The following is a 27141-nucleotide window of genomic DNA, read 5'->3' as shown; positions in this document are numbered from 1 at the left end:
ATAAATAAACTACCCTAAACTTCATGGGTAAAATTTTCTCTCAACCAGAATAAAGGAATTAGCAATGTATTAAATCAAAATATGCAAAAATCACTAAATATAATGTTTTCTAAAACCAAACATAAAATTTTAATAAAATGCTCCATTACTTCTCAAATAAAAAAAAAATACCCAATTGCTAACTCAATTTAGGACTCACATAACCATTCGGCGTTAGTCTTTTATAGTTACAGAATACAACCCAATCTTCACTATTTTAAAATAATTTTTTGAAACAACCTCAAACTTTAAAAGTTGCAAGTATATATAAAGAACTTCACTTTTTCTTGAATTACTTGAGAGTAAGTTATTGACCTCATCTATATCATCTCTGAACGTTTTAATGCACATTTCCTATAAACAAGGACATCCTTCTATATAACCCTAACCTAGACGCCAAAATCAGGAATTTAACATTCACACATTCCTATGATCTAGAAATCTATAAAACTCATCAGCACTTCAAATTCATTGATTCCTACATTGTAGTGTAAAATATTTTAAGGATGATTGAAAACACTCAAGCTCATTCTTTGGTATGCTGTTTCGAGGTAAACTCTAGCTCTTTAAAAGTTACCACATCCAAAGTTTCATAACGACTCCTGTGATTATAAAAACAAAAGAAAAGCTCTCTCTCCCTTCTATAAACACGGGGTGGGGAGTCACTGAGTACAATTTTTATCTTTGGAAAGAATGGTAGATAAAAAGTAATAGCTTAACATTTGCTTTTAGTAAAGTAAGTTAAGGAAGTGGTGGTGGTAGTGGTGGTTTAGCTGCTAAGTCGTGTCTGATTCTCTCCAGAGCAGGAAGCCTCTTCCTTCTCCAAGGGAACTTCCCCACCCAGGGATAGAACCTGGGCCTCCTGCATTGCAGGCTGATTCTTTACCAACTGAGCAACCTGGGAAGCCCAGTTAAGGAAGTAGCAGCTGCCAATAAGTCAGGATGATCTTGACTTAACTAGCTATGTGACAACCACTTTCTAAAAAAAAATTACTGAAGTAATCTCCAGAGGTTTTCAGTCACAACAATGCCAAATTGTTTATATCAAAATCAAACATTGCAATTTACATACAAATTCAAATAATGCAAATGAAGAGTTAGTGTCTCCTCCCTTCTCTTTTTTCTCCACCGTTTTCTATTACAGCCAAGACTATAAAACTATATTACTACACAAAGGAAAAAAGTCAAGACCGAAGCACAATAATAAGATCTTAAATGCAAAAATGTACTGCTGCTGCTGCTGCTGCTAAGTTGCTTCAGTCGTGTCCGACTCTGTGCGACCCCATAGACGGCAGCCCACTATGCTCCTCTGTCTCTGGGCTCTCCAGGCAAGAACACTGGAGTGGGTTGCCATTTCCTTCTCCAATGCATGAAAGTGAAAAGTGAAAGTGAAGTTGATCAGTCGTGTCCGACTCTTCGCGACCCCATGGACTGCAGCCCACCAGGCTCCTCCATCCATGGGATTTTCCAGGCAAGAGTACTGGAGTGGGGTGCCATCACCTTCTCCGGCAAAAATGTACTAGACTCTTTCTAATTCAAAAAAGGCATTTCTCAAGAAAAACCCCTAAAAGAGTATTTTCTGACTCAATTTTGCAACTGAAGTATTTTAAAATTACAGTAACTCCAAAAAAGCACATCACAATTACATCACTTTGACATCTTTGTCAAAAATTTTTAGCCAAAAAACTTTCCGTTTAGAAAACGGCTTTAAATATTCCAAATGAATTCACCACAAAAGGCACTGGATTAGAAACTCTTTTTAAGAGAGTCTGTAAGGTTCTTAGAACAACTACAGAATAATGTTATGAAAATATAATACAGACAAGTTTTTTTTAAAGGAAAAAAGTCCTTTATAAGTAGATAATCCTAGCACAACAAAGTTTTTGTGTATCAAAGTAAGAAAAACAAATGTTTAAGAATTTCCTTGAATTTAAATTCCAGCTGTACCAATTACTTTTATTTCCTAGGGCAAGTTACTTAAATTAAGGCAAAATAAAAACTGCTCACCTCACATGACTGTTCTAAACAAAGCGCCTAGCACAGAGCATGGTGCCTATCAGGTGATTAATGAAAGTTAAGACTTTTCTAAGCTTTTGGTTTTGTTTGCATAATTTGTCTAGTGGCCACCAGAATGTGCCTCCAACTTTTCTTTCCTTCCCCATTTTGATATTATAAGCTGAACATTTTCATAGTTATCTTTTTGTATTGTACTGCACAGAAAGAAAACCACTACAGCAACATTTGAGCTGCTTCCAATTTACAGTATATTTTTACACACAGGTCATTTTCTTCCTTCTGGATTATTTTCTTTGGATAAATTCCTGAAAGTGGAATTGTGTCCTCTGAAATATATACTATCATATTGGTTTTTACTGGGTTTATACAAGGTCTAATTAAAATTCTTTTTTTTTTCTGTTCTAGTTATAATTTCTCATTATTTCTATGTTTTGACAGTTTACCTTACGTTCCCCCAAATGTCCAGTACTATTTTCCAATTTCAGAGGAAGGTCTTTGATATTAACATTAAAAATAAAATTGGTCTCTGCCTTGGCCGACAAAAAGGAATGTTTCTGTAACTGCAGTTTTGAGGAAGAAAGTTGATACATGTTAGTCTTGGATGGAGTTCTCCTGTTAGGTCCTGACATGCTCGGATTTTTAGTAATCATAGTACATAACCATATGTACCTGGAAAGAGGAGAAACAATCCTGTATAATGTTCCTCCCAGTCAATGTATACTCAAACTCCTAGTTGCAAAAATAAAGCTAAGTATGTTAGCAGATGGTTGCTGAATGCTTTCCCTTTAACTACCACCAGGCAGGACCCAACAATGACAACTGCCTACAGAATAAAGTCTAATGTTAAGGGTTTCTCCCTCTTTAACCTTATTTTCCGGTTTTCTATTCTGTCAGCCTCGCTAATGTCAGGGTACCTAAATATCCCTTCCCTCTCCTATGTTCCACATGGTATACCTAAACTTAAGATTAGGTCAGATGGAATCACCTTGCCCAGGTTTTCGCGAAGCTTCTTAACTGAAAGCAGGATTGCCTTTGAGCTCTTAACTGTGTCTCACATGGCGCTTTCCTTTCTGCCTGTGCTGTAAGTACGTGTGTCTGATTTTCCTAAAAAGATAAATCCTTAACAGAAGTACCTTGCTTGCTTCTCCCAAAGCACTTGCCGTGAAAATACTGGTAGTCAGCAAACAAACACTTTTAAATTAATGAATGAATTAAAAGGATATACCAAGGGTATAAAGATGAGTCTTCCTGTCTGTAAAGAACCTTTTAAGGTCTACATCTGGAGGTTTGGCATGCTTTTCTTCAAAAACTCCAGTTTTGGGATGTTTATGTCTGAAGATAAAATGAAGTTTATAATCTTCTCCACATTTATCTGGTCCAAACATAATGGTATAGGATGTTTTATCATAGAAATTTTCCTTCAAAGGGAGATGAGTATTAGGATTAGTCCAGAATTGAAATACTTAATGAATTTCTCTATTCTACCCCATTGGGTAGAGTTCACAAAAATGTATTAAATGCTAATTTACCAAAGAGTGAGTTGACACAGTGACAATAAAGGATGTGGAAAAATGACAAGTTTTATTTCAAAACAGATTTTTTTTTTCTTAAAATCCACACACTACTTCCAGAAGCTGGAACCACTTTAACAACATAATAGGCTTTAATCACTCTATATAGATCTGTATTAATATCTTATTAAGAAAATTAAGCATAGAGAAAAACGTACTGTGACTGAAGACTACAGTGCTTACTCAGGCACTACTACTATTCAGTAAGACACCAGAAAGTGGGGCCCTTTAATTAAGCACAAAGTGAAGAACAGACACAGTGACTTGCTCCCTGTTTTCCCACTAGTCATCTCTCTTCAGGATCCCTAGTGGCTCAGACGGTAAAGAGTCTGCTTGCAATGCAGGAGACCTGAGCTCAATCCTTGGGTTGGTAGGATTCCCTGGAGAAGGAAACGGCAACCCACTCCAGTATACCTGCCTAGAAAATCCCATGGATTCATTTGGCATGGCCTACTGGTTAAGAGCATGGGATCTGGCATCAGATACTGAGGTTCAGATCCTACTGTTGCCTTTAAACCAGCTGTGTGTGGCCCTGAGCAAACCTTCCAACCTCCTCGTAGTTCTATTCCATCACCTCTGATGGGGATAATAATAGTACGTACCTTATAAGGCTTCTCTAAGGATTAACTGAGTTAACCAGATACAGTGTTTAGAAAAATACTTGGCATTTGACTTTATTATTGCCATGGTACCTTCAGGTGATTGTTACCTCACAATACCTAAGAATTGCACCATAAACTACAAATGGCTCCTCCTTGACCTTATCTAAGAAAATGAAACCTTTAATGTTTCATATCCAGGAGTTCTGACAAATATCTCATTAATGTCTCATTCATTTTATATTTGTTATATGCAGAAATTCTGACACAGCCTCCTGTGGGAGGATGCTATAAGAAATGTCTCCAAACTTCAAATGGTTCTAATATAACCTGCTTCATTATGAACTTAACATTTTTAAGTTAGTAAATTTTTGCAGACTGTAACTCCTGAGCTGACCTGCCTTTTTAATTTGATTCTTTGGCCATTTTGTTTTACAGCTTTGCTCCATTATCTTACTTCTCCTAACAAACTTATGATTATTACTTTGTAAAGAAAATAACTGTAAGTTGATCTCTCGGTGACATTTATAAGGACCAGGTTATATTTTATTTTATAGACTTGGCAACCTTTTTCACATTGCTAAAGATTATAAAACTGATGCCATCAAGTAACACGGCTGTGTATGAAACTTGAAGGCACATGGAAAAGCTATATAAATTCATCTTGGATAAAAATTTTCAAGGTTATTTTTGACTTCAGATGAAAATAAAAATTTCAGTTGTGTCAATTACTCCTTAGAAATACTTATTAACTTTAATAAGGCTTTCTTAAACATTAAAATATCATACCAGATTCAAACCATCAGTGTCTGCTAGGAGTTTAATGTATGCACCTCCACAATCAATACCATCTTGAAAATTTACTTCATATCTAAATGAAGGGAAAAAGAATCATACTGCTGATAAATAAAAATTACTAAGTGCTCTTCAAAATCTAATGTATTACTCTCAATTCATTTAAATACAAACATTTACATTACCAGAAAGCTCACACAAAGTACATCCACAGAACCTGTGAGGAGCAAGCAGAAAGGCCTTTTCCATGAACATCCTTAAAATACTGAAAATAGAATGACCATAAACAACTATAGAAAAGCCAACTAATTTGCTGAAATAAATTTTTTCATCAAAACTGTTTAAGAATAAGATACTTTGATTAAAACTTTTAGCAGGAAACTCAAGTTAAAATAAGGTACGTACTATACATACTCTTTATAAAGTGAAAAACAAAGACTGTGGGGATCACAGTTATAGCACAGGTTTCTAGGAAACTGCTAATGACCTTAGCTCTTCAGTTCAGTAACTAATTTGTCTTTTAGTTCAGCTACACCTAAACCAGGTTTAAAAAGTTGTACATTTAATTGAATAACCCCAGCAGAGAGATTTTGTAAACTTGAAATATTTCAGACCTTAGCAGCCAGGAGGCAGGGGAAATACAGTGTAACAGCTAAAAAAGTGAACTGACATGGCAGTCTTCTCATGGATTTAACAACACTGTAATTCTCATCAAAAGTTCTGTTGTCTTGTTTAGTCAAAAGACAGTCTTACTGAACAATATGTAGAAGAGATTTTCAGTAAATTGGTGAATTATGTGTGACAAAAGTCAATAAGGAAATGGACATCAAAGTGAAAAACAGTGAAAACCAAAAATGTTATGACTGGTTTAATGAATTAAAGCAAAAGCAGATGAAAACCAGAGCAGTAACAGGATATAGTGATAATTTGAATAAAAAATTATAGTTTAAAATGTTTCTAAAGAGACTTTAGGGACAAAGTAAAAACAGCATGCAAAACTTTGACAGTCTGAGCCCAATTAGTAATATGCATTTTATATAGAAAAGAAAAGAGAAAATACAGTAAAATTTAAGTGATAATCTCTGAGTTGCTGGACTTTATGGAGATCTCCCCTCCTTATTTTGTACTCTGCTTTATTTCTCCAGATTTCTACAACAGTGGTTACAGGCAAGCACTCTGGAGTCAGAAAGACCTGAGACTTTGTTCTTGATTTTGGTAGGCCCTGGCTTGAGACACATTACTAGAGCTCTGGCCTCCATCTGCTCACCTGCCCAGAGGGAACACTGCCCATACCTACACCTCTAAGGACTGTTGTGATGACTAGAAGTTGTCCTGCACAGTGATGGGCCAATAAATGCTCAAAAATGTTAGCTTCTGTTATGATCAGAAGAAAAGTTTTGTTTTGTTCTTTTTCATGTTTTAAATCAAGGAGTTTGTTTTCCTCAAGGCCTTATCAATATTTTTATTTTAGCAGTAGCTAATAAGCTTTTCCTTCATGAAACATGTCTTTGAAGAGCATGAAGTAAAAGAAATTCTGCATAATGTGAACTAAAGGTAAATATTTGTGACTCTAAGTAAAACAAAATGTTAAAGCTTTATTATAGGTCATCTGAGGGTTCTGTGAAAAGAACTAGAGATAACAATTGTATAAATTGTCTTTACAAATATTAAGACAGTTTTCTATCTTCTTATGCATAGACTTGATCACTATGTCTATTTCACACGCTGCATACTTCCAGATCTTCATTAACTTGTGCCTAGTATAAACAGTTCACAAACAATTCGAGGATCAGTGAAATGTAAGTCATAGAGCTGGACGGACTGCTTGCTGCTAATCTTAAATCACAGGAAAAATGAGGACAAATGCCGAGTATATGTTAACCCTCTTCTCTTTAGGGTGCCATTTTCTAAACTGTCCTATGAAATAGTAATTATTGTTTAGGGTGGAAAAAATTTCTGTGGTCAGATATTTTTGGGAAACCCAATGTTCAAATTAAGAACAGGTTTTTTTATGTAGAACTCTCAAAATCTTTAATGGGTACATATGCTTCCTTATCTTTAAGGTTCAGATATTCTCAGTTTCTAAAACTTATATGACCACATAATGCATATTAATAAGTACATAATTTGGGAAAAGTAGTTTTAAAGTTATATCTTAAATAGTTCATATTTATGGGTTATAGTATATTTATATTTATAGTATATTCATAGTATTTATAATAGTTATAAATAGTATATAATAGTTTTTATAGTATTTATAATAGTTAATACAAAATTTATTTTATCTATACTATTTTATTTTATCAAAATTAAGAAAACCAAACACTCACTATCCTTCTTTGAATTGTTTTCAAGCATATCAAAGACCACTATTCAATTCTTTTTGATTCTCCTTTTCTTTTTTCAGTTCACAATTACTTTAATAATTTTTTAGACTTACTATCTTTGCTTCCAATCTTGTAAGCTATCTTTCACTTACTTGCCTAGCAGTGATTTATACTTTCTGAAAATATCAAACTTGATTCATATTACTCTGGAGAAATTAAATTTTGTATTACTTTCCTTTACCCTTTCATTTAAGACACAAAAGATTAAAATAGAAAATTATATTATATTCACCTAAATTCAACAGAATAAGATTACTTTCAAATTTTCAAGAAGAAATAAATACAAAACTCTGAATAATGCCATAATATCAAGCTCAAATATTAATCCCAGTAAATACCTGTGGTAATATTCTTCATTTGTTTAAAATGGTTGTATACTCTTTTGACATTTGATATTTTAAATTTCTTGAAATAACAATGCAACTAAATCATCACAGCCAAAAAATTAAACCAATTATACCAAATGCCATATTGTTTTACATTTTAAAAACACAAAATGGCATTTTAGTTATACCACACAGGCATATATTTAACATGCTAACAAAAAGTTTAAAACCAATTTGTAGTTAGTAAGCTTACAGTTAGTATTACTTCTTATGCTGTAATTAACTTTGGACACCCCAATCTTCTGATATAAAACAGAAAATAACATTTCTGCATTTCCTTTTCTTTGTTTTTAATATGAATTTCATTTGTTTTGTAACTGTATTTGTACAGATCTATTTTGGATTTATACCAGTATAGGTGAAACAAGCTTGAGGAATTAATACTTGATTTTACGATAGTTACACATGCAAGCAATACCACAAAACTAGTGTATGTCATATTTTGAGGGAGGGGAGAGGAAGACTCTATGAGAACATAGACCTTTAAAAGGGCATTTCCTCTTTAAAACAAATTTGCTGCCTTTGAATCTTATCACTGGTTCAACAGCAATATTTATAGTTCTATTTAAAATACATTGAAGTTAATATATCTCAACAGCAAGTCAACTTGAAGTAAAGAGTTTAAACAAAAATGATGATTTTAATATGTACTATATAGATTATGCTGGCGGAATACTGCATATTATATAGCAAATGTTATATTAATATAATTTTGCAACAAATCCCCATTTCATTCAAAACCTCAGGGTGTTTGTGCATATACACACATTGTGTATTTAAATAAATGAAACGGGAAAGGGAAATCTGAAGCTTTATACCCATTTTATACCCATATTCAGAAGCCTAACTATACAAAACTAAAAATAAATATTAGAAAAAGTATTCAAAACATAGTAACACTTACTGAACTACCAGAGGTTTATCAGCAAAGATGAAGGGTTTTGCTAACACAGCAGATATTGCATGATGCTTTGCTCTAGATTTTAACACCAGTCCTCGATCACCAGGTACCCGATTTTCTCTCAATTCTTCTATTTCCCATCTTCCTAAAATACAAAACCAAGCAAGTTAAACTAAAACCAAAAACACTGACTCAAAAATTATCAGAAATGGTAACCAATAAGATGTTTCCGTGAAGGCTGATTTTGGAAAAATAAAATCACGTTTTAAATCAGGAACTAGTACCTGCACTTGTATGTATGTCTGCTCTTTTTTCTCCTACAATTGTGGGAACTACTGGGTTGGCCAAAAACATTCGGGTGTTTCTGTAACCTCTTATGGAAAAATCCGAATGAACTTCTGGACCAACTCACTAATAAACAACAGATAGTAGAGCATTTAATTAAAGGACCTCCAAAGCTGGCTTAGTTTGGATTTCTCTGAAAGACTGTAAGCATTGAAACAGAATTTTTGTCTCATAGGGTCTCATTGTATTTTTAAAATGAGTTATTTTTAAATGACACAGGAGACAAAATACCTCTTTAACACAAAATGAGTTTGCCTCAGTCTATGTATTTTGAAATTCATGGTGTCATCAACTACTTTGCTTACTTTGCAGAAGTTATTGTAGTGATTTAAATTTTACTTTAAAAATTGTATGCCCAAAGAACACAAATTGCGGTTACCCTTTCTGAGCTAAAGCCAATCAGTTCTCAGAACTTTTGGCCAAGAAAGTCCTATAAGCTCGATTAGCACTAGGCTGTAGCAGAGCAAAGCTGAGTGAGGCCCTCTCTGGGCCGGAATTGTCCCCATTTTAGATCAGGAAGCTCCTGCAATTATAGCATGGGATGCATACAACACAAAGATGAATGGGTCATCTGTAGCCCCAAAGTTGTGGGCTTGACTTTCCTCCTTTTAAAACACTAAATAACTAATTTATATTAGTTTGTATAAAATGTTCCAGTTTTGAAAATTAGATGTATTGCCTATTCCAAGAAAATTTAGTGAACACTGGCTATTTTCCAGAATTGTGCCAACATGAAATATTAATGGGCACTTCTGAATTTACCAATGCACTTTATATACATTTTTTTTCTTTCTGCAAAACAACAGTACAAGAACCTGAACAGTCTCACTAGTCAGAGACAGGTGTTTTGGGATCTATCATTGTGCACACTTTTTTGGGCTTTCAAAAATTCATTTTTTCAACTTTTCAGGTTTGTTTTCCTTTTTGTCCCCCAATTTGGATATACTAAACTTTTCTTAAAAAGGTGAATTCATTTTCTTTTCTCACACTGATGAGCAACTGTATTATCACTACTAACCTTTGGCTTGACCAAATCACAAAGGCCTTCTTTTAAAAAGTAACAACTATATCTTTAGGGATTTTGATAGTAAAGGAATTCTTAAAACTACATTGTCTTTCTTTTGTAATTACATGCATACATTTATCAGCCATGAAAACATACTCTCTAAAAGTACTACTTTAATTTTAGAAAACCTGTGGCAAGGTGATTATTCCTCAAGGACACGAAGTTTTTCCTAACTTCAAATCAGTAGTAACTTTTCATTAACCAATCTTTACTCAAGGCCAGGCAATGTGAACTTGGATTTAAGTAAAATCTTGAAAAGAATTCAAACAATTTTATAAGATAGCCTGAAAATTAGTCACTTAAAGAACTGGTGATTATTTAAACAGCTATATTTTTATTAATAACTAGATATAACAATTTAAATAAGTCTCCCTCAAATGCAAATCCTGTTCTCCAGCACATAATGTTTCTCACAGATTGCTCCTAAAAATCTACCAACTGGTTTTACTCAAGGGGCACTTGACAGAATCTGTGATTAATGACTGCTGCTACTGCTACTGCTAAGTCACTTCAGTTGTGTCCAACTCTGTGAGACCCCATAGATGGCAGCCCACCAGGGTCCTCCGCCCATGGGATTTTCCAGGCAAGAGTACTGGAGTGGGGTGCCATCGCCTCCTCCGGTTATTAATGACTATAAATACTAAATATTCCTGCAAAGAAATTGATATTGGTTTCAACTAACCACTACATAAAAGACATTGCTAATATTTATATACAAAATGCCACTTTTGGGACCTGAATCTTTAATAAGAGATTTTGTATTTTTCAAAGGTGCTTTCAAGAAATTGAGTCAACCAACCATACCAAATCTAATATGCTAAAAAATTATTTTGTGGATAATGATGTTTAATAAGACTATGGACCAAACTTAGGTGTTGTTAGTAAGCTCATTTTTTGCTTGCTTGCTTGAGTTCTAATTTTAAGCTGAGGGAAAAACTCATTTAAGCACTAAGAGTCATTCTGTCCAGACTTACACTCACTTCTAAAATAGACCATAACCTAATTTTAGGAAAATTCCATCAGTGGATACTTCTAAAATAAAAACATACAGCATACATCTACCCAATGTTGTTCTAAACAACTGTAAAGTAAGCTAAACATAGATGTTTTAAGTCAAGCATTCTGTTTGATGGCACGTATTTCTATGGGTATTATTTTAAGTACAGTTCTATCTCTGCAAACACTGCTTCTTTGAGGGCAGTCATTCTCTTCTCTAAACGAATTCAGATGATTAAACTCAGTGTTGTTTGTTCTGTGCATATGGCAGAGCTCCTTCTGGAGTTTCGAAGCGTATGTACTAGGATGGAGAACACAGCATGGAAGACACGCAGGCAGGATCTGTATCTCACACTAAAACAGACACTATGGAAAGGGAAGCAGACAGTTCGCCTCTTACACATGCTGTTATCTGTTCTGTTGTTATTCTCATGTAACTCCTACTGCGATCTGATGTGAGGTCACATCCTTATGGATCTTAGGTGGTCTGTGAGAGAGAAAATGCCCACTACCCATCACCTTGAATGAGGCTGATCCTGCTTTACGATTTAATGACTGAGGAGACTGGTCTTAGACTAACACGAGGAAGAAATTCTTTCATCATACTCCAGGAGTCCTGTTAAGGCAGAAAAGATGACCCTTGCTAATAGGACTTTTCTTTCTAAGGGTAAGCCTGAAGATAACCTATCAGAGATACGTTATGGGCCTAGAGATGGTGGCTCCAGGAGCAGCCACATTTCCTGTAGCTCTCATAAACGTCCCCTGTCTTGCACCCTCTAGGAGGTCCATGCCACAAGTTATAACTTAACTGAAGTGGGCCTACGCTTGAGATGAAACAGAGAACAGCAGCAGCCTGGGAAATCCTGCAAAAGACTAAGTGCAGGGGAGTGAAAATTCAACCGTTCAGAGTCAGAAACCTGGATGGTGGCTTAAGTATGGATTACTCGGACTTCCAGAAATACTAGAAAGGAGACAAAAGACTGAACATTTTATTGTGAAGCAGGATGGATCCTGAGGCCCCATTTATATATTTAACAGAAATATAATCTCAAAAGCCCATGCACTCTCGGTCATCCTTGTTATGTTGAATATTTAAATAATACTGTACCATCATATATAGAAATCTCCGCATCTGTATCATCTTTCTTTGCTTTTGATAATACCCACCTATAAATAAAATTGAAAGAAATATATATCATTTAAAAGAAAACTAACAATTTATAGATACAATGTGTATCAGAAATACAACAAAAGATTATCCAATAGTGCCTTTTCACTCTAAGATACATGAATGCTTAGAGGCTAAATAAGGATGTCTATACACTACCTTGCAAAGAAAGTGAAAGTTGCTCAGTCGTGTCCAACTCTTTGTGACCCTATGGAGCATATAATCCGTGGAATTCTCCAGGCCAAAATACTGGAGTGGGTAACCTTTCCCTTCTCCAGGGGATCTTCCCAACCCAGGGACTGAACCCAAGACTCCCTCACTGCAGGCAGATTCTCTACCAGCTGAGCCGCAAGGGAAGCCCAAGAATACAGGAGTGGTTAGCCTATCCCTTCTCCAGCGGTTCTTCCCATCCCAAGAATCAATCTGGGGGTCTCCTGCATTGCAGGCAGATTCTTTACCAACTGAGCTATCAGAGAAGCCCAACTATCTTGCAAAACTACAGTTAAATTTGGAATCTGCAGTTTATTTGTTGTATGATCATAGGTGAGCTTCCTTAGTAGCTCAGTGGTAAAGAATCTGCCTGCAATGCCGGAGACGCAGGTTTGATCCTTGGGTTGGGAAAATCCCCTGAAGAAGGGAATGGCAACCCACTCCAGTATTCCTGCCTAGGAAATTTCACAGATGGAGGAGTCTGGTAGACTACAATCTATGGGGTCACAAACAGTCGGACAGAACTTAGTGACTAAACAACAGCAATGATCATAGGTAAGGTACACTAAGCCTCAGTTTCTTCACTGGTAAAAGGCAGATAAAGACAGTTCTTACCTACAAGGAATATAATAATCAACAGATAGTAATCTTTATTTTCCTCACCATAGTTTAAGGTGAACATTAGCTTGAATTTGTCATCTGAAATTAAACTATTAATATCTGTCCTAAGGAATGAAGAAATGTTCTAAGTTTTTACTTTATATTCATACTTCATTTATATATATTCTTTGTATAAATAAGTAACAATTCAAATTAAACATTTCTATCAATAATGAAAATGTGTTAAGGTGCTAATTTTCCTTAACTAGAACATTAACTTTTTTTTTTTATAGTTCTGTGGTAGAGGCAATTTTCAGAGATTAAAACCAATAATTTCAGAAAAGCTAATCAAATCAAAGAAAAAATTCTCCTGAATGAATACTTACCCAGCCAGCCTTCCACTATCAAAAGTTTCTGTAAAATACACTTCTCCTACAGGTTGAGGTGTCTTATATTTAATCTAGAAAATAGATTTTAAAAATCAAAAGTTATTCACCTTCACAAATACTTTAAACAATCTAATTAAGAACCTAGTATGGAATGCACATATAGGTAATAGAGATAGTAGTTTACATGGTCTCCTCAAAACTTTATATCCTACTGGTAATAGCATACAGAACATAAGAGATACATGATGGAAAAAAACACTATATGCAAACAGAATACACTGACTCCCTCTAACACAGGAGGGATGGGAGGAAGTACTTACCCAAGGTCTCATATTGCAGTGGACAAGGCCTTGAAAGGATTCTAACAGGTGACAGTATTTGGGGATAAAAATTATTAGAAGCAAAAGAAATAGCATGATCATAAACATATAAGATGAAAATTTTAATAAGCACATAGGTTAGTTTAAAATTAATTCCTGGGCTTCCCTGGTGGTTCAGTGGTAAAGAATCTACCAGCTGGTGCAGAAGACACAGGTTTGATCCCTCATCTAGGAAGATCCCACACACCACATGTGAACCACAACTATTAAGCATGTGCTCTAGAGTCTTAGGGAGAAGGCATGGCACCCCACTCCAGTACTCCTGTCTGGAAAATCCCACGGGCCGAGGAGCCTGGTAGGCTGCAGTCCATGGGGTCACGAAGAGCCGGGCACGACTGAGCGACTTCACTTTCACTTCTAGAGCCTTAGAGCTATAACTGCAGAGCCTATGTGCCTCAGTTACTGAAGCCCACGTCCCCTGGAGCCGTGCTCCGCAACAAAAGAAGCCTCTATAATGAGAAAGCCACGCCCTGCAACTAGAGAAGAGCCTGCATAGCAATGAAGACCCAACTTTCACTGTCCTTACCCTTCCCTAATAGCATACTTTCTATTTAAGGGAGGAATATCAGTACTTAAACAAAATCCCAGATACTTCTACAGGGTCAAGATTCTGCTACCCAAATTGCCCATCTCCTATGAAGTTTACTGAATTACAACTTTACCGTTCTCTATATTTTTATGCATTGGCAAAAATGGGCCAATATACTTTATTCACACTTTACCATACCTAGAATTTTCACGCTATAAAATCAGAAGCATAAAAAATTGTTCTCTCCCATTTCTTACCATCTTTTCAAATTATCATCAAATATAGTTAAGAGTCATGGGCTTTCCTGGTAGCTCAGCTGGCAGAGAATCTGCCTTGCAATGCAGGAGACCTTGCTTCAATTCCTGGGTCGGGAAGTTCCCCTGGAGAAGGGATAGGCGACCCACTCCAGGATTCTTGGGCTTCCCTGGTGGCTCAGATGGTACAGAATCCGTCTGCAATGCAGGAGACCTGGGTTCTGTCCCTAGGTTGGGAAGATCCCCTGGAGGAGGGCATGGCAACCCACTCCAGAATTCTTGCCTGGGGAACTCCCATGACAGAGGAGTCTGGGTGACTACAGTCCATGGGGTCATACACATGCACACACATACACACAGTCAGACATGACTGAGTGACTAAGCACAGCACACAGTTAAGAGTCACAGGTATCTGGCAATTTCTTTAAAGTATTAACCTACCAAAACCCTCATAGTAGCTGTATCTTAAGTCAGCGATAAACACTTTGATTACTACTTACTTTCTATGGATCACAGAACCAAATTGTAAAGAAATTTAAATTTTTAAACTTAAAAATTTAATTTTTTAAGTTTGAAGCTTGTGGAGCTTCAAACTTAAAAGGAGAAAGAATATTCACCTTGAACTGCTAAACAACACATGCATTTGCAAATTTAAAAAAAACTCTAAAAAGACATTTATAACAACTTGGCTGATTCATGCTGATGTATGGCAATAACCATCACAATACTGTAAAGTAATTATTCTCCAATTAAAATAAATACATTGAAAAAAACTACATATTATTCTCAGCCCTTTAAACAGCAGCCAGCAGAACATAATTGGTATTTTCTTACCAAAAATATTTCTGAAAAAATTTTGATTGTCCCAGTATTAGATGTGAATATTCCTCAATGTGAAAGTTCTTATGGATTGTCAAGAGTACACAAAAACCTCTAAAAACTTTTCCAGACTCCTGTCAGTTACCACCTCAAAACACACATCTTCAAGCTGAGATTAAACCAGTGGGAGCCTTGCTAAATGCCTATTTCATCATCACTCTCCTTTCAATTCATCCCCCTACTCAGCATTTCTTTTCTCAGAGAAATGAAGAAACACTATTTTGTCTACTTTTAGAAGAAGTGAAAATTATTACCTTTTCTTTTATCTGAAAAGGGTGAAAAGTATTTAGCCCTCTTTAGCTAGTAATGAACTCCTAGTTTGATCATAAAAATCTTTCCCATATTTATCTGGTAATAATGCTATGCTAGGCGCCATGCACAAATTTCTGTGGCACATGGGCACCCTAAAAAACACACCAACAAATAGCTGAGAAAAGGCAATTTTTTTTTCTATTTATTTAGAAACTAAAGGCTATTCTAATTGAAAGGAATCCTAAGAAGTTAGTCAGCCCTATGTATCATGTAAAGGAATAATGGATAGCTTGGTTCTCAATAACCTTACCTCTGAGGAGAGTTCATCAGTCTCTTCTGAATTTTCATCAAAGTCTTTCATCTCAACACTATCATCCATAAATTCTGCATTAATTGAGATGAAAAGAAGACCCAAACATAGCCGAAAGCCTTGGAAACGCATATTGATTATCTGTGAAAGTGACAGTAATCAGTAAAAATAAAACAAAGCCGTGAAAAATACGTGTAAGTGTATTTACCAAGAAATAAGTCCTCCTTTAATACCTTTTTCTAGGATGGTTTTTAAAACAAGTCATTACCAAACTTACTTAAATTATGCTTTCAACAAGTGATACTACAAACTTCAAAATCCCATAGGCATCTACAGCTGAAGGATTGCCTTGAAAAGCAAAGGGCCAATGGCACAAACCTAAAGATACAGAAGTGACCACCAAACTCATGTTTTTTTAAAAAAAGGATTGTGATTCCTAAATGTTCGCTCGTTACTTTTTTATTACAATGTTGCTTAACTGTATATAACCATGCAATTGGAAATATTATAACTTTAAAGCCAAAATACATTTATATGTAAACACCCAAAAAAGAGAAGAAAAATAATTTTACCACAATGGAAAGTGACAGCCTTTTACTGAAAACAAATTACAGCTGAAAATTCAAATAAATACAGGACTTACTGCAATCAGGCTGACTGCTGTGAATGAAGTTCTCTCGCGTTTATCATCCCTGTAACACTATGATGATTCAATTACATACATAACCACTTCTCCATTCAAAAGCTCCAAAACCTCTGTTCCTTATAAGATGAATTGAGATGAGTAGAAGACAAATATTACTTGACTGCCTCTTGGCAGAAATATGTTTTACATAATTACACCCTCCTCTTTCCTATTAGCATGTTAAAAATTCAGGGTTTATTTCTTGGCACCAGTGGACTTTTAAACAAGTGAATATGAATAATGAAAGTGTGGCAGTATTGATTAGGAGATGGTCAGTCATTCAGATGATCCAGGGTATAGTTATACTACCATCAACATGAAAGAGTTTCTATTTAAAAAGTATATTCTGAGAGAACTCTTAACTCCTGCAGAACATATTTATAGACCTACGTGGGTCTGCCTAAGAAACACTGAATTTATGACACAGCACTCTACACCCACCAGAATGGCTATAATCAAAGAGAGACAATACCAACAAGTGCTGGGAGGATGTGGACAAACTGAAATCCTCATACACTGCTGGCAGGAATACAAAATGAGCTTGGAAAACAGTAGGGCAATTCTTAAAAATGTTAAAAATAGAATTACCTTATGATTCAGCAATGCTACTCCTCTACCCAAAATAAATGAAGAGAGATGTCCCAACAAAACCTTGGAATATAAATGCTTAATGATAATGATAGCCAAATAATGATGGCTGTTAATGATAGCCAAAAAAGTGTAAACAACCCAAAAGTTCATCAACAGATGAATGGATAAACAAAATGTGGAATATTCAAACCAGAAGATTATCTAACAATATAGCAGAATGGAGTACCGAAGTGTTACAAGATAGATGAATCTCAAAAACATTATGCTCAGTGAAAGAAGTCAGTCACAAAAAGCCATGTACTGTATGACCCCATTTAAATAGGCAAACCCATAGAATCAGAAAATAGATTAGTAACTGCCTAAGGAAAGGAGTGGGAAGAAAGGGTTAATTGGTACAGGTTTCTTTTGAGGGTAAGGAAAGTGTTCTAAAATTGGAATATGGTAATGGCTGTGTAACTGTAAATATGTTAAAACTCACTGAACTGTACTCATTAAACAGGTCAACTTGTAGGTGTGCAAATAATATATCAATAAAGCTGTGTTTAAAAAAAAGAAACATCAGACTATAAAAAGCATTCTTCCATCTGGTTAGCTCAAATAACCCTTTTTAATAAGGGCAAAACTCAACGTGAATGTATGGGCCAGTTAGCTTTACTTTCTTCTAAAGGCCACTGACTACAACTTTAAAGTCTACTTTGAAAATGCATCTTTAAAAAAACTAATATGAACATTCTATATGAAAAGATGTATTAATATCACCATTTTTATGGAAAAGAATACAAAAATGATACATACTACTCATAATTTAACTGGAAGAGTGTAACCTCTCTAGAGTCATAGAAAAGGTTAACTGAGATAGAAAGCAAATGTAAAGGGATCAATTTGAATTCAATAACAGGAAGGTACAGATTTTTAAAATTTTCATTTACTGGCACAGAAATGAGTACAGTTGCAAATTGCTTATCAATTGTTAATAACCCTAAAAGCTTCACTGCTCTAAAAATTAAAGAGCTTTCCATGGCTTATACAATGTAGTAAAAGGTGTTCTTCTCGACACTATCAGTAACATTTGAGTAAACAGAAATGCATACAATGAATAACAGCAGTAATAATGAACACTCATATCATTTTAGCCCCATAACTTCTCCTTCAAAATGAATGCATAGTTTAATAACTAATTTGCTGAAACCATTTAGGTTATTACAGAGTACTGAGCGGAGTTCCCTGTGCTATACGGTAGATCCTTATTGGTTACCTATTTTAAATATAAATAGTGTCTACTATTTGTTTTCTATATCGCAGTTCTTCCTAACTTTCCTTCAGAAACAGTTGCCAAAGCTTCAGGAAAAAAATTTAAAAACCCTTTATCTGGAAAGTTTGTTTCTTCTCTAAAGTTCTATGACTATAATCACTCATTTGCATAAAAGAACCAGCTAATTTAATCTTTGCAGCCCAGGACATCACTATGAAAGGCATTATTACTCCCAATCTACAAACTGAAAACTGAAAGGTTAAAACCCTGATCAAATTCTCGTAATTGGAAATGTGAGACAAGGTGAGAATCCAAGACTTTACGTTATACCATGCTACTTCTTATTTTAATCTTACCCCCACTGCATTATTATATGTTCCTTTTTCTAGCTTTGGGTTTTTCTAGTTCCTTAAGGTGTAAAGTTAGATTGTTAATGTATAAGATCTTTCTTTTTTAACATAAGCGTTTACAGCCATAAACTTCCCTCTTAGCACCGCTTTCACTGGGTACCGTAAATTTGGGTCTGCTTTCTTTTGTTTTTTGTTTCATTTAACTCAAGATCTTTTCCAATTTCCTTGTGATTTCTTTTTTGACCCTTTGGTTGTTTAAAAGTGTATTGTTTAATTGTCACATATTTGTGGATTTTTTTTCCTGCTTTCCCTTTGCTACTGATTTTGAGTTTCATAACAATGCAACTGGAAAAGATACCCTGAATCTTTTCCAGTTTAAACGAACTCTTAAAAATTTGTTAAGATTTGTTTTGCAGCATAACATATGGTCTATCCTAGAGAATGTTCTGTGTGCACTTAAGAAAAATAGGTATTTTTATCAATACTCATCAGGGATATTGGTCTGCAGTTTTCTTAGTGTCTTGGTCTGCCTTTGGCATCAAGGGTAAGGCTACCCTTATAGAGTGAGTTTGGAAGTATTTCCTTCTGTTCAATTTTCTGGAAGAGTTTGAGGAAGACTGGAATTAATTTTTCTTTCTGCTATTGTCAGGTGAAGTGTTTTGTGTATATGTATTAAACTCCAATTGCTCTGTAGTGTTAGTCGTCTTCCAATTTCTTACTGAGCTATACGGCTGTCCTAAGATATACAGGATTAGTAAGGCAAGAATTTCTTTATATGGTATGATACAGAACTTCTAATGCTGATGCTACCCCCTTTCCTCCTTACAAATGTACACAATATAAAAGCCCAGGGTTCTAACCTTCCTGTGTACTCCTCACTTCACACAGGTTGTTGAAATCACAAAATATTTGTGAAGAAATAAAGCAGTGGAGAAGCACATCTGTTTGCATATATCATTGACCTCCTGTATGTTCTCTGCATTGCCTCTGGGCTGGTTCAATAACAAAGTGAAGTATAAGTTAACTGGCCAAGGAGATACTTGGGAGAGATTTCCAGCTGATCGCCACAGATGTTTTCTTTTTTTTTTCCCAGGAGACATAACTACACTGTGTTTCTTCTAGAGTTAAGCAGGACTCAGGTGAATGGAGTTAGAAGAGGCCCAGGAAAGCTAAGGAAGCACCGCTGGCCTGGGTATAAAAGCTGGGAGCCAGGACAGCCAGTGCTATGAACTCCAGCAGGCTCAAGACCCAAGCAGAGCCAGTGTTTCAGCTCAAGGCCAAGGGCAGGGAAACAGCTGAAGTCCCAGCTCAGCCTGCTAGGCAAGAGGACGTCCCTCTTCCTCACTGGAGTACCAGCTTTATTGTCCTATTCTGGCCTTCAACTGACTGGATAAGGCCACTCACCTAGGGGAAGGGCAATCTGCTTTACTCAGCCTACCATTCAAATTAACATTAACATTTGAATCCAAAAACACCCTCACAAACACACCTAAAATAATATTGACCAAATATCTGGGTATCCTGTGGTTCAACCAAGTATATACATACAACTATCACAGCCATCTACTCCTTAGGACACCGGCAACCAGAAATTATGTTAGGCCCCTGGGATTTTTTAATTTACTATTTGAGCATTACCTTAATTAACACATACTGTTAACTGAAACTGGGTATATTTTTCTAAATCAGAAGGACAATGAAAATATCTCAGGAAATACAGTAAAAAGTGGGGAAAGAACCATAATAGCAGAAATAATAGTTGAAAATACAACTTTCTAATGATTTAGGGAAATAACTACAGTGTTTCAAGAATTCTGGATCTGATCCTATAAAATTCAGGAACTACTGAAGATGTGAGAGTAGTGAAGTGATCAGAGCTGAAATCCAGGATATGTAAATATTGTTTGGTGTTAGTACTTATAGAAAGAATAAACTAAATCTGCACTGGGCTCTTTTAAAACATAGCTACACACTAAAGTTAAAGTGGATAAAGAGCATCTTTTTCAAAATAATCACTACATAAACATTATAATGATACATTTATTTATTTACTGAGGATTTATAGTACTTCTACATAGTTCCAAAGTGAGGAAATTTGCGACAACAAAAAACATACAAAAATATAAGCTCACTGACAGCCAGCATTCTCATTTCTGTATTCACAGTGCTAGCCAAAGAGTGCCAGGGCCTGATAAACAGAGACATATTTATGTTCACAGAATGAATGAGTGAATGCAGAAATGACAGGAAAAAATGTTACAGGGGAAGATAAATAGCTGTTACTAAGCAACCAGCTCGAATGACTTGATTGTTGTAGCAGCACTGCAACCATAAATTTGGCAAAAAGATTTCTAGGCAATTAGGGGAAGGTCGGAAATAAAATGAAGCAGTTTCACTGTCGGTAAAAGTCTACAAGATCCTTGGAGGAAAATTCCTTTTTTAGAATTTAACTCCTAGAAAAAATTCATGGGTTGAAACCTTATATATAGTAGATGTTTTTAACTACGGTTTTATGAGAGAGAAATGGTTATGTCAATGGTTCCAACACTGGCCCTCTGATGTCTTTTAGAACACTGTTACAACGTAACACAAAGTATTCCTATAGATAAAGGAGATAATAATTTAGAAATTTTGCAGTTTTATGCTCTAGTTTAATATGGGGGAATTAAACATATTATTCAATTCTATTCTACACCTATGAAGAAACACCTCGTTGTGAGGTATTTCAGAATCTTGCTACAGACATCCTGCATTTTAACAACTCAGTTCATAAGTTACTAGAAAAGATAGTAAAAAAAAAAATTAGATGAAAAAATCTGTTACCATGTCATAAAAATAAAACTGGACAAATTTTCACCAAAATTAAAGGGTATTTTTGGAATTATCTGGCTATGGTGCACATAGTCCACTTTGAAGCATCACAAATAAGGTGGAGAGATAGGTAATGCTGCTGCTAAGTCGCCTCAGTCGTGTCCAACTCTGTGCGACCCCATAGATGGCAGCCCGCCAGGCTCCTCTGTCCCTGGGATTCTCCAGGCAAGAATACTGGAATGGGTTGATAGTGGCATCTTACAGAAGCAGCCTTCTTCCAAAGAAGCTGCAAGACTCCATTTGAAATGCAGGAACTTTCTCAAAGAAGCATGCTTCAGAATAAGTCACACCTGGGATTTATAAATTTTGTAACAGCTAATATTTCCAGAAATTCAGGAGAGGTTATTCCGTAGATTAAAAAAAAAAAATCATCATTCATGAATTCATTTAACAAATACTGCTGCTGCTGCTGCTGGTTCTCAATTATGTGCCAGGCATGATGTTAGAATTTGCAATTAGAACTTACTGAACTTACAGTAATTAGCAAAACATATGGCCCCTGACTGCAAAGAGCTTATAATTTGGGATGGAAAGCAGGTGTTAAATAACCCAGGTATAACACATAGTAAATTGTGACAAGTGACCGACTAGTAAGGAATTTTTAAGAGTTGGTAATTGGGGAATTAAATTTGCATGGTAGAGGAAGTGTCAGAGAGAGCCTCCTTGAGAAAGCTACATTCAAACTGAGGTACAAAGGTTAGAAAGGACCGATTTCCCCAGGCCATGGGTAAAGGAAGAATTGAAAAGAGAAGAGTGGGAAAGGAGAACTGGAAGTGCTGTCTGAGCATGCACTATTCAGGCAGATTAATTCCAATCCTTACAGCAACTCTCTGATGAAGGTCCTGGTACCCCATCCTTCATAAGGAAAGCAAGACTCAAGGAAGCAACTTACTCAAGAATACAGAATGCTACTAAATAGCAAAGGTAAGACCCAAGGTTATAATAGGTATAGCTTCAAACTCTACATTCATTTCATTAAAGCTCTAAAGTTAGAAGGTTTAACTATTTAGCTCTAGGCCTATAAATACAAGGTTAAGTATTTTTAAAATATGTTCCATCCTTTAGACATCCATTTCAGTATCTGTGGGCTTCATATTCTAAAAGCCGTATTTTGATGTCTATCCAAACTATAATTTACACACACAAATCTAGTTAGTTGGTTAAATGGACTTTAAAATCTTTCCAGCAAAGATTTTAAAGCAGCTTAAGGCTACAAAAAAATAAAAAACTAACAACTTCATAGTATTACCTTATATTTCTCTGACACTTTAAAATTTTACAGTGTTCACACAAACTTCGGATATTTAAGAAGACAGTTATGCAGCTCAAGGATAAACAGTAAGGCTTACTATTGAACTATAATCATCACATGATAGATAATGTAAATGTTTCTGGGTATCACCTTAATGAAAGCATCTAGAAAGAATGTCTTAACTGTTGGCATTTTTAATTTCCTGTGGTAGCCACAACAATGACCTGTGCCCCAAAGATGTTAACATCTTATTCCTTGGTTCCTGTGAGTGTTACCTCACACAGTAAAGGAGGCTTCTCAGATGGAACTAAGGTTGTTACCTAGCTGACCCTAAAATAGATTACTCTGGATATGCATGTGGGCCCAATATAATCACACAGGCCCTTAAAAGTGGAAGAGGAAGTCAGTGAGAGAGGGCAGAAGAGATCTGAAGAGTGAGAGGGACTCCACCCACCATAGAGATTTTGCAGATAGTGGAAGGTGGGTCATGAGCCAAGGACTGTGAGTGGGCTCTAGAAGCTGAAAATCACAACCTTCAGATGCAATCAACAAGGAAACAAGAACCTCAGTCCTACAACCAAAAGAAATTGAATTCTGTCATCAATCTGAATGAGCAAGGAAGAAGAATCTCCCCAGAGCTTCTAATAAGGAATGATGCCTTGTCAACACCTGATGTCAGTGCAGTGAGACCTGTGTCAGACTTCTGACCTATAGAACTGTGAGAAAATAAATGTGTGGCATTAAGCTGCTAAGTTTGTGGTAACTTATGATGGTAACAATGAAAAACTTCTAGTATTCCTGTACTTGATTCTAGCTTCTTTGAAACAGTTCCCATCTAACAAATCTTACTTGGTAAATGCAACAGCTTTCTTCAGTCATATTGCCTGCTGCTCTCTTTTGACCTTGCTGACTGTTTCTTCGAAGCTCTCTCCTTCCTCGATTTCCATGATGCTATTCCTGAGTCTTGATTCTCTTCATCTTCTCTGCCACCTTTATGGGCTTTCTCTAATCTCCTGTAAATGATGCTGTTCCTTCAGGTTCTGTCCCCAGGCTTTCTCCTTACATTTCATATACTCTTGGCCTCTACCTCTAAAGACTGCTGCTGCTGCAAAGTCGCTTCAGTTGTGTCTGACTCTGTGCGACCCCATAGCCGGCAGCTCACTAGGCTCCCCCGTCCCTGGGATTCTCCAGGCAAGAACACTGGAGTGGGTTGCCATTTCCTTCTCCAATGCATGAAAGTGAAAAGTGAAAGGGAAGTCGCTCAGTCGTGTCCGACTCTTCGTGACCCCATGGACTGCAGCCCACCAGGCTCCTCCGCCCATGGGATTTTCCAGGCAAGAGTACTGGAGTGGGGTGCCATTGCCTTCTCCGACCTCTAAAGACTCCCAAATGCTATCCACAGCACAGAAGCCATCACTCTTTAGTTTCTTCAAGGATGTAGCAAAGCCTCCATTAATTTGAGGCTCATCTTTCCACCCAAACCAATTCTCTAATCTCAATTCCCTTCTTCCATTAACTGCACCTCTGGTCAACCAAATCAGCCATGTTACTCTGTCACTACCTTATGATTATTCTTGCTGATATTCTATACCATTGGTAGCTAAACCTGTTTGGGTGTTTTTGAATGTATATATATCCATGCCACAACCTTAATTTAGGAATCCATGACTTCTGAAAAGCATCAGTAAAGTCCCACTTTGCTTCTTCACTTCCAGTCTTCCCAATCAATCTATCTGCCACCTTCTCTCCAGCATGAATTTTCTAAAGAACAAGTGTACTACCTGTTTGATCATAAAAACGTTCAACAGCTGTCTACAGTTCTCAGCATAAATTCTGCTCTTTTAAGACTCATTTCTTACTCTTGACACTCACCTATTAACACATTCGTGCTTTCTATCTGCTATTATAACTGAGATGTTTCTGGTATTCAGTTTTAATGGCTGACTGAGGACTCACCAGCACGACTAAGCCTCAAAAGTACTGTTGGAAAAATCACTAAAGTTTTAGTTGTCATGTAACTTCAGGAGCTCAACTACAAAGTGATATGATAGAAAGTGCACTGAGTTTGGCACCACCATACCAAGTTTCATATTCTATTACTAAAAAGGAAAGGGTTAAAATTGTTCCAAACCTCCCCCCTACCCCATCTATCAAGTGAAAGGATTAAGCTGGATGATCTTAATGTCTATTAAAGCTGGCAATTCTAGCTTTCCAGTTAAGAGCACTAAAACTTATCAGGAACAAGCAATAAGGTTAATTTACAGCGCTTGACAACCCACTCCAGTATTCTCGCCTGGAGAATCCCATGGACAGAGGAGCCTGGCGGGCTATAGTCCATCGGGTCACAGAGTCCATCCAACACGGCTGAAGTGACTAAGCACAGCACGGTTCAGTTTCTGCGGATCCATTAACATACACCATCGATACACAATAACCAACTTTATCAACTAGATGAGGGCTATCTTCGATGGATTTACGTATAAGTTCTCAATGTGACTGGAAGACCAAACCAATTGCATGTGAAGACAAAACTGTAAACAAAAGAAGTCAAACAATTGCCCAAAGGAAGGTTACCTTCAGTAAAAGACCTAGAGTGACGTAAGAATTTTAAAGCAAACAAACTCGCAAGGCTAGATCAAGGTTTTGATGTCTTTAAAGCATCAAAAAGTCTCCATACAAACTAACTTTCCTAATTCGAGAGTTCTTCCCACGGCCACTCTCGAATGATCTGCTTTCTCCCTTCTGGACGTCGTTGCCATTTTCTTATATATCCAAAGCAAACGCCTCGGATTCCTGTTGCTCCGGCAGGTGCTATAAATAAAATCAGCTAAAGGATCTGATCGTAAACAGGCCGTCGGCGATAATGAGTCTCGAGTCATTAGGGCTTCGTGGGATTCATCACCACGCTCTCCCTCCCTCCCCAGCGGCGCGCACCGGGCTCCAGGCGGCGCGTCGAGGGAGCGGCCGGGAGTCGCGGGCCACCAGCGCCGCGAGGTCAGGTCCCTCCGCCTCTACAGAGGCGGGGAGGGCGTGAGCTGAGCCTAGCTGGGTTTGACTCGCCTGTCGGTGCGAAGCAGCGGGCGGAGAGAGCAGCGCTGAAACGAGACCGGCCCCCTCTCCGTCCCTCGGGAGCGCGCACCGGGGCTCGAGCGTGGAACGGGGCTGAAATGGCAACCGCTGGAGTAACGGACTCGGCTCCCGGGGCCTCTGAACCCTCGGGGACGGGCCGGGCTGACGGGGCACCTGGCCTGCCCCGCGCCAGCCCCAGCGCCGCAGGTGGCCGTGGACACAGAAGTTCCGGGGGTCCCAACCGACCCCGAGGGGGCATCACCCCACCGCCGCCCGCCCGGGCCGGCCTCCCTACCCCCGAGGCCCGGAGGGCCCGCCCGAGAACCTCTCTCGGACGCGGACGCTCGCCGCGTCCCCATCCCCAAACTCAACACCCACCTCCTCACGGGGCCCCGCCGGGTCCGCCCGGCGGACGCCCAAGCAAGGGGCGCAGCAGGAACCCCCGCCCAGCGGGGGAGAGCTAGGACTCGGCTTCCTCACCCCCAGCTGCAGCGCAGAGGACGCGGAAAGTACCCTACTACTGCCCACGCACCTGTCTCGCGGGCCCGTTTTCGGGAGTGGCAGCTCAGATGTCCGAGCCGCTGCCACTTGCTCCCCGCGTCTCCCCTAGCTCAATCCAGCCGCCGGCCGCGCAGCAGCGACTGCTAACCGCGCGTGCGCGTGCGGCCGCGGGCGGGGAGGAGGCTGCGGCCACAGGCGCGTGCTGCGCGCACCTGCACCGAGGGGCTCAACCGCCGCGGAGGGACCTTCCCAGCCACGCGCCGCGCGGCCCCCGCCAGCAGGTTGTTGCGTGCATCCGGCTCCTCGGATGGCCTGGGAGGAATTCCTCGCTATCCATCCGAAGACCCTTCCTTCCCGCAGAGCGCCTGCTCTCTGCAAGCAGTGAGCTTCTACCTCCTAAAGCACATAATTGGGCCCTGAATTTTGAGTAAATCACATTTTAACAGCGTCGAGTTAGTACCCCAGGCCTTCCCTGGGGTTCTAGACGTTCTGATGAGA

General features: G+C 37.7%; 1 protein-coding gene across 1 annotated transcript in view; it reads right to left on the bottom strand.

Annotated features, from left to right (window-relative positions):
* CLGN (calmegin) overlaps positions 1-26755 on the bottom strand; it is a 44093-nt gene extending 17338 nt beyond the window's left edge. The window contains exons 1-7 of the mRNA XM_068989944.1: positions 26675-26755; positions 16073-16213; positions 13466-13539; positions 12210-12268; positions 8698-8839; positions 5015-5096; positions 3281-3473 (exon numbers count right to left, since the gene is read on the bottom strand). Of these exons, the coding sequence (XP_068846045.1) occupies positions 3281-3473; positions 5015-5096; positions 8698-8839; positions 12210-12268; positions 13466-13539; positions 16073-16204 (682 nt within the window). The 5' untranslated portion in view covers positions 16205-16213; positions 26675-26755. The remainder of the gene's footprint in view (positions 1-3280; positions 3474-5014; positions 5097-8697; positions 8840-12209; positions 12269-13465; positions 13540-16072; positions 16214-26674) is intronic.
* Positions 26756-27141: the final 386 nt, after the last annotated feature.

Source organism: Capricornis sumatraensis, chromosome 17, assembly GCF_032405125.1.
Source record: "Capricornis sumatraensis isolate serow.1 chromosome 17, serow.2, whole genome shotgun sequence".
In the NCBI taxonomy this organism is placed as follows: domain Eukaryota; kingdom Metazoa; phylum Chordata; class Mammalia; order Artiodactyla; family Bovidae; genus Capricornis; species Capricornis sumatraensis.
The sequence above is the reverse complement of the archived record's forward strand: the minus strand, read 5'-3'. Positions and strand labels throughout refer to the sequence as shown.